This window comes from Hyperoodon ampullatus (genome assembly GCF_949752795.1).
Source record: "Hyperoodon ampullatus genome assembly, chromosome: 8".
Taxonomy (NCBI): Eukaryota; Metazoa; Chordata; class Mammalia; order Artiodactyla; family Ziphiidae; genus Hyperoodon; species Hyperoodon ampullatus.
The window spans coordinates 97197167-97208696 of NC_136921.1; the positions used below are offsets into that span (position 1 = coordinate 97197167).

The following is an 11530-nucleotide window of genomic DNA, read 5'->3' on the forward strand; positions in this document are numbered from 1 at the left end:
CGTCTAACATTTTTAGGGTTGTTATTTGGCTAGGAAAATTAAAATCCTGAAAGTGAACAAAATTTTCCAAAGAAAAGTTAACTTAATTTTGTAGATCTCAAGTTATTGACAAGGAGGCATATATATTAAATTTTTAGTGGCTTTGAAAGTTAATACTTGTCAGAAAAGCCTGTAGAGAGGCATTAATTAGATGTATTTGTATTACGGCAATTAGAGTAGAAATAATTTTGCAGTCTGGTTAGAAATGTGACCATTAAGATAAAAAAAATCATGTCATCCTCCAAAATAGGCCTATACATAATTTATTAATGGAGATATTGCAACTGAAAAAGCAAATATACTTTATTCAGGGACCTTATACCATTAGAAACTGTAGCTGACAGAGGCTCATACTGATGAGCAAAATGGAAGGTGGAAAAAAACACAGCTGAATCTAAAACTCTGGTCCTCTTTTGCTTATAAATAAATATCACAATTGTATATGTATTGAACATAAATTGTCTCAAATCTCTACACAAATATTATTGCCCTCCCCCCAAAAAAAGAAACCTGCAGGAGCTGCAAACAGCTGTGGCTTTCATTGTACCTCAAAAGATTTTGCTACTTAAAATTCCTCTTACTGTGGTTTGGAAGAGTTGATGACGTTTTGTGGATTTGAGAAACCAATTCCTTTAAATCTCCTGCAGTCGGTTCTTGCCCTTCTTTCCTCATTAACATGAAAAAGGCATGAGAGAAACAGGAAGAGGCAGAAGTGCTAGTTTCCAGTCCTCAGTCCTTGAAGCTCAAGTTGAGGTCAGGACGAGAGATACTGAGGTGCAGTTCATCCACTGTGGGACTTCACTACTACCCCGTGACACCCAAACTCCCCTTTGTGGGCTACAACAGCAGCATCTGGAAAGAAATGACCCTGTCTTAGCCATCTGAGAGTAAAGCCCAAAGGGCGGCTGTTGAAAATACCTGAAAGCAACCCTATGGCAGCTCAAAGACTATGTGGTCCTGATGTAGGCAAAGGTGAGAACTCCTTCTTCTGGGATTGTGGAAATTGTTGGGGTTTGGGGGTCAGTCAGGAGGCAGGGATGTTCTCTTACTTCCAAAAGAGGGAATTTAGATGAATTGTTATTTACCATTTTAGGAAACTTTTGTTCAGGAATGAATTTCATTCTTGCATGTTTGTCCTTGTAGAAGGAAACAGCACCATTTGCTTCATAAGTGTTTTCTTTTCAGCATACCACAGCTTAGAAATTTGGTTCTATTAATATGAATATCAAATATGTAAATTTAAGAGAATGAGACTATAAAGTGATGGGCACAGGCTCTAAAGAACCCCTGCTGGAGGAAGAAGTGAGAGCATCATTTGTTCCCCATGGTCCCCGGGGGACCCCACTGCAGCTTGGGTAATGAGAATGAGCATTTGTTTCAAAAGTCAGAATCACCTCTCTCCTGACAACCATAATTCCTTTTATTAACCATATTTTACTGAGCATTAAACAGCACAAATCCAAATGATAAAGTGCAGGCCACTGCACAGGCCTGTAATTCAGTTCAGCTTGGGTTTGAGTGTACGGACACACCCCCCACGCTAACACACACAGACACACCCACACCCAGAATCTTGCACATTTTACCATCCTGCAACTACAGCATTTTAGAGAGCCCCATATCTTTTAAAAAAAATAACACCCTGGTGCATATGCATACACACTTTCTTTTCCTGGTCAAATGCAGAAAGTGAGATTTATTTTAAAAGAAGAAGAAAAAAGACTTACACCAATGGGTTTATCTAAAAGGAAGCAAATTAAACAGAGCCATGCTGATAACAGCTGATGCCTGGTTATAATTCACTTCCCTAATGCTGATTAATATATTCACAAACAAATCGAATATGTTGCCAAAAGAGAAACACTGCTGTTAACACCCCAACAGCTACTGGTTTCAGTTGTGCTTCTCGATCAGGCAAAATGCTCTTTCCCCAGCTCCTAACACTGTTTATTTTGCTTCCTGCCAATCTTGCAAATAATTCGTCTTGCGTGTCGTTTCCTCATAAATGCTTCCTGGTGCTTGATCACTTTGCCTGTGTGGCATTTGATTTCAAACTGCCATTTTACCTTTATAAACATTTAGAACTTTCTAATCATGAGGAGAATGCTCAAAAGGCATGCAAAAATGAGGCTGTAATTAGATCAGCAAAGTATGCCTTACAGCCTATCTAGCTTTCTGTGTATACCAGAAATCTCTCTTTGCATGCAATATTGCATTCCCAATCTGGGTGCAGAACAGTAAATTAACATTTACTCCAGCAAAGAGGCCCTGGTATCAACATGTTTAATTTATTATTATTGCAAAGAACAGTTTTCCCATGATTAGTGAAATAGAATACATATAATATATTTAAGGATCTGCACCCAGACCACAAAAAAGGGGGGTAGGGATGGAGGGAAGGAGAAAAGCAGAAAATAAAAGAAAAAATAGAAGTAATATCAGTTACCACCTGACTTTTGTGGTTAAAAAATAGAATATGACGTGCAATAGTGCAATTTTCCTTTGCTAGTCCAGCAACGCAAGTCTTAATGGGAAGTCCACTGAGGATTTTCTGCATTTCAGGATTTAGTTGTGTGCTTGCCGGGGGTTAGAGTTCCTACCAGACTTCTGGCTCTGAGTGGAATCACTATGGCTAGAATCACTTTTATTCAGTCCAAGATGACGGAGCTTCATATCCCAGCGCTGTGAAATTTAAAACAGAAAATGGTCACAAGCACATATTACCAGGGTCATCACTTCTATTATTCTAACAACTGAGTAAGACTGCAAAATCAGATCTCAAAAGCATTTTACTACTTTTCCAAAAGTATAAAATCTATATCCCAGGGTAACAATGAGATGCATGCTATATAAACATAATTCTTTGATTTGAAAAAGCACAAAATTGGCCACTTGTATCAGTAATGCTTTCATATCAAATCTTTAACTTAAAATAGCTAATAAACGGTGACACAAATATACATTGATATCTGTGGGTATTTCCTGAGGTAACATACACAAGTCTAGTACTTCATGGGTGACCAACAAATGGAAGATTTACGTAGAGAATTTGAAGAAAGGGCTACTTTTTATTTTCCTCTCTTATGACTCGTAAAAACACAGCCTTTTAAACCTGTGTGATTTGAGCAGTGAAAAAAATGAAAATGGGGGGGGTAGAGTCCCTTAAAAATATTTCCTAAATAATATCTACCAAGTGCAACAAAACAGAACAAAGTTCTGCCCTCATTCTACGTTTTACAAAGCAGACATCACCAATGTTTCTAATAACTACAATCAAGCTTATTAATATTTCATATTAACAATTTCAATAATGTTTACATTATTGAATATAATAATTTAAAAGGAAGTTATATTATGGTATTACAGGCAGTAAATAAGAATAAGGGCTATAGCAGTACTTCTTAAACTTCAATGAATATAGAAATAACTTGGAGATCTTGTTAAAATTGCAGATCCTCATTCAGTGGGTCTGGGATGGGGCCCGAGATTTTCATACCTAACAAGCTCCCAGGTGATGCCAGTGTTGGTCCAGGGACCACACTTTGAGCAGCAAGGAGCTAATGTCAGATGGCTCAAGTTCAAATTCTAACTCTATCAGTTACCATTAGAAGATTCTTGGACTTACTAGACCTTATCATTTACATATTAGAATTCTAGCATCTGCTTCGTGTTCTGAAGATTCACAGATGAAAAATGTATAAAATTCTTAGTAGATAACAAATTCTCTATTTTCAATTATTGAAATTACTGAAAGTAATTCTTCATTTTAGCACACTTAACTCCACAATCTTATTGGATTTTCAAATAAAAAAAAAAAAAAGTCTGAATTTCAGCTCCCCAAGGCAGGCGAAATGTCTTGATTTGAACAACTTGCTATTACAGAGACTTAGGTTTAAAAAAAAATTTGCATTGCAAAACCATAAAAAAGTCTTTATTTAATTCTTGATCTATCCCTGAGAGCAAAAAAAATCAGCTGAAAAGGACAACTCTTATTTAAAAAAAAAAAAACAGTATCCGCCACAAAACTCTTTTTTACATCTTCAGAACTGACTGAAAAACTACAGTAATGATCTCAGTAATTCTAGCCAAAAGAGGTTTACCATGCATGGTCTTTAACCCTGAGTTCTGTGTATGAATTAAAAATTGTTCAAGTTATTTCTTCCCTTCAGCATGTTTAAATCCAGACTGAAAATATAAATGAGTTCACAATAATAACTGTGAGTTCCCTGTAGAAAGCAATGGAAAATATCTTTGCCTTACTAAGAAAAAGGACAAACACGCCATGTGTCCTGGGACTTTACACGATGATAATTGTTTTGGTACCAAAAGAGAAGCGGCAAGCCGTGTTATATGCTTTGCAGCAATAATGTTGAAAGCTCTTCCAACTGGTACAGGAATTTAGGACAAATTCCTGTTCTGCATTAGCAAGCAGAAAACGGAATTAAAAGGACAGTAAGAGATTCCAACACACTGAAGAAGAGCTACTTTTTAACAGACACCAAACAAATTGAAAAGAGATACAAATAGAGAATTCTCATGAGTCTGAACTTGACATACATCTCACTTTTGACAAAATACTGGGGGGGGGGGGGGTAGAGGGAGAGCTTTCTGGAGGGTATTTTCTCCCTGCAAAATAATGCCCTCTACGTTTCTTGTAGGTCACTTAAACTGAAATGTGTCTGCTGTGTCAAGTGCCAGGTGTATAAGATAAACTGCCTGGGGGTGTTTAACTTACACTTGTAAATGTTTCCCAAGCCTTCAGACTCAGAGGGAAGAGGATGTATTATGTTTGGTACAATTACCACTCTCCCCTCCCCCCCCCTTTCTGCCCACTACACACACACATACACACACACACACACACACACACACACCGTTTTTGATTCTTTGCCCTTCTGTGCATACTACCCACATTCCTTTTGTTGAAACAGATTTGCTTAGTAAGAGGAAATGGAACCTTCTATAATAAGGTGATTTACTGTGATTTTTTTTTAAATGCATCACTTACAGAATCTAAGAGTCATTGGCTTAAAAATAAAGCTATGTTTCTGCTCTAAGGACCTAATTTGGTCAGATCTCTTATATACAGATGAATGCGGCTGCACCTCGTACATAGGAACTGGTGTCTATGCATTGGGACAATATTGGCAGTTTTGTACCCAAGCTTTATTCTCCCCTTCTTCTCTGACTCACAGAACTGCAACTGTTCAAGGAACCAACATATTCAGCTAAAAAAAACTACATTTTCCAGCTTCTCTTGCAGCTAAGGATGGACAGGAGACCCAGTCCTAAGTAAAATTGCTAGGTAGGATGCTTGGAATCTATTTTTACCTCCCTTTTCTTTCTCCCTGAAATGTAGATGTGATGTGGAGGTAGGGCAGCCATCCTGTGACGTCCAGCTAACCTTGAATATGGAAGCAATATCTTTAAAAATGACCGATCTGTAAGCTAGATGGAGCCTGGAGCCCTAATGATAATGTGGAGCCACCAGAGCAGGGCTGGCCTAACTACAGCTAGACTTCCCATGGTGAGAAGTTAGACAGCTGTAGTTAGATCTCTGATACACACACAGAGAATTTGCTCCTTAAGTGAAACAGACATTACAGATAAACTCAGTTCTTGGAATATTAAATATATATGTATCAGGTTTTAATATTTCTCATGAAGTTGAGGGCAGCTATTTTGTTTAAATGACAAATGACTGTCTTTCTACTTTTATTTTCTGTTTATCATTTTGAACATAAAATTTAGGCTTACCTTAACTTTTTTACCAAGTCGATCCTTCCATTTCTCAGCAATAGAACCTTCCACCAACAGTAATCTATATTTTTAAAGAAGCAACCATTTTTGAAACATTAAAATATATTACTGAAAAGTACAAGGAATCATTGTCAGAAAAACTTACTGTTTATACTAGACTAGGACAGCCAAGTTTTAGAAGAGTAATTCTAACTAATTGGGAGTCATGGACCCCTCTAAGAACAAAGGAAGTCATGATCCCTCTCCCCAGAAAAATGCACACCCACAAATTTCCCACATATACTTTTGTATCCAATACATGAAATTGAAGGATCCAACTAAAACTGATCTTTAATCCCCCAGAAGGTAGACAGATTCCAAAGTAAGAACCCAGGAGTCATTATTCTGATTCCTTAAGGAGTGAATTACCTGGAGCGTTCCTCATCTTCATAGCCCATGATGAGATACTCTTCATTGACGTTAAGTGGAGGACACAGGCAACCAGAGCTGGTGTAAAGGTTAACAGTGTCCCTTGGAATGTTTACCAGAGAAGCCTTTAAAATCTCCTTCACCTCCACTACTGCAGTCACATCATGGCACTTGATCTTTACTTCTTTAACTTTAGCCCGAATGACTGGATAAAAGACAATAAAGCTGATGCGGTAATATGATACACAATAGGCACCCCATTCAAAAAAGACACATAGGCTTCTTTCTAGTCAATTCATATCCACTTAATGCTCAAAGAATAGAGAGGAAAAGTCAATCATATATTTTCACCTTAGACAGTAGTGAGTGACACACTACACAACACACCTGCCCCCTTAATGTTCAGCCCTGATCCCCTTTGCATGTAAGTTTATATTTGTGTGTATTTGCATGTAAGTTTATATTTGTGTGTATATAAGCATACATGTGTGCATGTATTTCATGGTGAGAAACCATTTAGATAATCAAAGACTGAATCTGGATGTAATTTTCCTTCAAAATTTCATTTTGGATGTGTGTATATGTATATGTGCAGTTTCAATTGTGCCAAGAAGAATTTAAACTATATTAATTTCACTATATGTAAAGACCTAGTACTTAAATATTCTTTGTTGCTTTGTCAGTATTCTTCTATAGGGTCTATTAATAGATTTTCTAAAGAGTTGGGTTTTTCTTTAGTGTCACAAAGTTGTTCTGTTCTACGGTGTTCCTGAGCTTGTTCTTCGATCTTTCCACCTTCCTCATCTTAGCTCACTGTTCAGACATCTGCTCCTTTCTTCCTTTGTTTCAGTATAGATTATCTTTCATACCCTCCTTTAGGTATACTGCATTTTCTTTTTGAATAAAAACTGCTGCCACTCATGTCCTATGGAATGTGGTCTCATATGTCAATTGCATTAATTTACCTCTTTCAAGGGATATTCTAGCACCCAACTTATAAGACTCAGCTTGACTTCTCAATATAAAGACAAACTGCCTTAAAAATAATTCAGTTGCAAAGTCAAAGTATTTGACTCAGAATCTAGAAAGTACAGTTCTCCTTCTTTTCTGTATTTCTCTCCTTTGGAAGAGCCAAATTCTTTAGATTCCTACTTCTGGTAAATGAGCTTTTTACTTTTTTTTTCCTAAAAGGGGAGTTTGAAAAAGCCTAAGAAGAAGCAAAAATGTCAATTAGTAAGAAGCCAGTGGCTTTTGACCAGGCAGCCTCATTGCTCTAGTTCAATATCCATGGATGTTATACAGAGGAAAACACAACATATCCAAATGAATGTACTTTTTGAAAGCCTCTTAGGCATATATCTGTAAACTACTTTCATCTGAGTCCCTTCCCACATATTTTAGGGGTTTTGAACTACAAAGAAAAAAGTAATCCGTGAAAATATAAAGCCAGCTAATAAGCCACTGCCTCCCATCAATGCCCCAATTCCATACAGAAACTTATTCAATAACATTCCACCAGTACAAGGCACATACAATAAAAATTAAGCTACTAATTCTAAAAACTTTAGGACAAAACCTCATTTTTGCTTCACAGGTATTTCAATCTTCAGAGAATTAGTTGTCTCAAGTATGAGAGCTTATACTAAGCAAAATGTAACTGCCCAGCTGTCCCTGCTTGGTGTGATTTGTGAGTGAAGGAGTCCCTTTTTATTAGTGTTCTACTCTTATTTTAACAAAAGATAAGATTGCCCTTTTTGAAATGTCATTTGTGAGAATCAGATGATAGATTCACAACGCCAGCTAGCAGACATTTTTGTGCATCCTGGCTTATGTGAATGTGCTTCATAGCATTCATCAACTATCACAGATTAGTGAACTGTGCAAACCTTCTCAAACTAATGATTTATTTACCCGGTGTGTCTACTATTTTCATTAGAAATTTTTAGCACAGGTACCCACTCCAAAATAAATATCTCTCTACAAGACTTACTTTATTATTCAAGCAATTTTGTTAAAGCTCAAGAGCTTCTAACTGAATTAATCTGAATGAAGCAGAGGTTTTATCTGAATTATCAAATGCTCCCTCCCCCACTTTGTTTTCTCAGTAGACACATGTAGATATTTAAGAAAGACAAAAATCAACATATTTTGGAATTTAAAATGTATTTTCTTTGCAGGGTTTTTCCTTCTGTTTAATCATTTCAGTGCCTGCCTTCCCCAAAGAAGCTCTGAGTAAGCCTCAGACAAGTGAAAATCCTTAAACTATGGGCAACCTAGTTATTGTTTGTCTATGAGAAAGAAATTATCTTTTTTCCATTAACTGTGCTCTGTATCCCATTTTCGGTTGTAAGTTTCACTCAGCTACCTCGTTGCTGATTTTCTCTTCCCGTGACTTGTAACCAGTAGTATTTTATCTTTTAACAAAAATAGCAGCACTAACCACTGCAGCACTAAGAAGGTTGGGTATAGTAAAAATTAATAAGTAAAATAAATATAAATTCAACTAAAATTCCCCAATATAAAATTTCTATCATGCTTTTGTTTTTATATAACCATACTTAAAAGTTCATATAACATTTTTCAGTCTTACAAAGCTAACTCCTAAAAATTAAGACTTCCTTTTTCTTGTGATATTCCATATCACTTTGTAGAGGAGAGGGTCCTCAGATGAGCAGCCAGGCTCATCTTAGGTAAACATTTCAACCTTGGAAAGTGTGTCTACCATTGGCTAAGAGAAACTATAGATTCCTCTAAAGATGTTAGTAAACAAAAAATAAAAATTGATTCCATTGAAGAAAAACTTGAGAAACTAGGTATATTTTTTTAAAGAGATTTAACTACACTGAATCTTTTACTTGATACCTTTCAATACACAGTATTCTCAAAGATACCAAAGATTACTCTTACAGAGATTTACCCATTTCTCTCCATCCAATTCCCAAAATTATAAAAGCAGGATAAGTGTGCCGTGTATGTCCTATATTCTCTAAAGTAGGCCATGTAAACTCAATAATAAAGCCCTCATTTTAATAATGTAGGTGCCTTTAAAAATCTATTTAATTGCCATGTTTATTCATTTACTCAGCATCGACAGAGACAGTAACATGAACTTTATTAATCTCATAAATGCCATGGGGGGAAAATCATAATAAAATGCCTATGGAATACAGCAAATACTGATTTGTTCCTTATTTTATCAACTGGAAAACTCTATTAATTGACCCTTTGAAATATAGCGGTAATTGCTTTGTGTGACTCTGAAGCATCCCAGTACCCAAAAGTAATTCTGAATAATCAAAGGAAAGACAACTTAGGTTCAATAATCATTGATAAAATAAGGATAATAGAACGTCTCATGGCACAGTTGAGAAAATCACATATGATAGTGTACGGAAACCGCCTAACACAGTACTTGGCACAGAGGCAGCAGGCTTTTTCCTCCTCCAGTTAAATTTGTCAGCTACATTTAGATTGGTAGCTCTTCAATTAATATTTTCTTTATCAGAATACTGCATGTCTAGGTCAGGCTAGATAACAAAACATTTCCTTAATTGAGTACTAACAACTTTTGTGTTACTTTCCAACTCTGTTAGACTGAAGAAACCCAGTTTGATTCTTTTAACCACTCATAACACATTGAAGTGCTCCTCTGTTTACCCCACTTACTGTTCACCCGTAAATCACAACTGATGACCCACTGCAGCTCCAAATCCTCCCTGGCCTGTAAGAAAGGGAAGAGTCCCTCCCATCTGTTTTGAAATGTATCTCTGTGTACTTAATTGCATGGTTCTAAGATGCCAGCAATGCTGCCTGATATGCTTCAAAAAAAATCAAGCATTTGTTGAGAATGGTCCCCTTATGAGATCATTTAGTTGTTTGGAACAGGGAGAGTTTGCTCTTAAAAGTTGTCTTTGTTGGGGCTACCCTGGTGGTGCGGTGGTTAAGAACCCACCTGCCAATGCAGGGGACACGGGTTTGAGCCCTGGTCCGGGAAGATCCCACATGCCGCAGAGCAACTAAGCCAGTGCACCACAACTACTGAGGCTGCGCTCTAGAGCCCGTGAGCCACAACTACTGAAGCCCGCGCGCCTAGAGCTTGTGCTCCACGACAAGAGAAGCCACAGCAACGAGAAGCCTGCGCACCCCACTGAGCCCCTACTCGGGGCAACCAGAGAAAGCCCACACACAGCAATGAAGACCCAATGCAGCCAAAAATATATCAATTAAATAAATCAATTAAAAAAAAGTTGTCCTTGTTTGTTTTTAAGCCTCATTCTTATTTACACACACACATACACATCCTTTCTTAACTCAGCAGTTTATAAATCAATCATGAAGTTATCCTTACCATAGTTGTAATTGTTTCGGAAATAGGTCTTCTGTGTAGCTCTGATAGGTTTACATTTGCAGCGTTCTAAAAAATATAACATTTTATCTATTATAAGCAAAACTTCAACATCAGCTTTCTTTTGTTTATGCACATTTTTTGGTAATATTAGATCCAAGTTCGGTAGCAAGGAGGCTCTTAGTAATTTTACGTGTCTGGTCTCTTTCTCCTGGAACTACATTCACGTTTATTCTAGATACACAGCCTCTCATTCAGTGTCAAATGCTAATAAGTTCCCATTCTCCAACAAACCACCCAGATCCTGAGGAAACACTTCATCACCATGCAGGAGGAGAGCATGACTCCAGAGTCCTGAAAGAGACATGCTTAGTGCTTGTGGCAGAAGAATCAATGCCAACTGAGAGGCAATTTTATGCTTATGCTCAGGTACCTGGTTTACCCCTGTGCAAGACCACTTGCATTCATAGACATTTTACAGATTACACAGCACCCCTCCAAATATTAGTTTCCGGATCTAAAAGCAACTCAGTGAGATAAGCAGGTATTGTTATAACCCAGTGAACTTATTGAAGAGGCATGAGTTCCTTCTTTTTTATTTAATTTTTACTTTTTAAATTTTTGACTGAAGTATAAATGAGTTACAATATTATACTTGTTTCAGGTGTACACCATAGTGATTATCATGACTACTTTCTACAGGCAGAATAACTGCTATTAAACTCAATGGTATTTTTATGTTTATTGGTGGAAATTACTAGATACATATTTCAAAATAAGAAGTTCTGTGCTTTTTAAATATCTGGTGAATGGTGACCAGAACACATATTCTATGCGACATAATACAGGTGTATGTAATAAACGTAATTATCTCAAAATGCTTCATGTATTGGATAAATCATTTAACATCTTGGAGAGTGGATTACTATATTGTTTATAGATTACTATATTGTTTATAGATTACTTAGCTAAGAAACA

At 36.8% G+C, this 11530-nt stretch overlaps 1 protein-coding gene across 1 annotated transcript; it reads right to left on the reverse strand.

Moving 5' to 3' along the window:
• Positions 1 to 2604: 2604 nt before the first annotated feature.
• On the reverse strand, positions 2605 to 10919 carry FRZB (frizzled related protein; the record flags this gene model as incomplete). The annotated part of the gene is made up of 5 exons (XM_079710710.1): positions 2605 to 2721; positions 5797 to 5860; positions 6208 to 6412; positions 10556 to 10621; positions 10847 to 10919. 5 exons carry the CDS (start codon positions 10917 to 10919, stop codon positions 2605 to 2607), a joined length of 525 nt encoding a protein of 174 aa, XP_079566836.1.
• Positions 10920 to 11530: the final 611 nt, after the last annotated feature.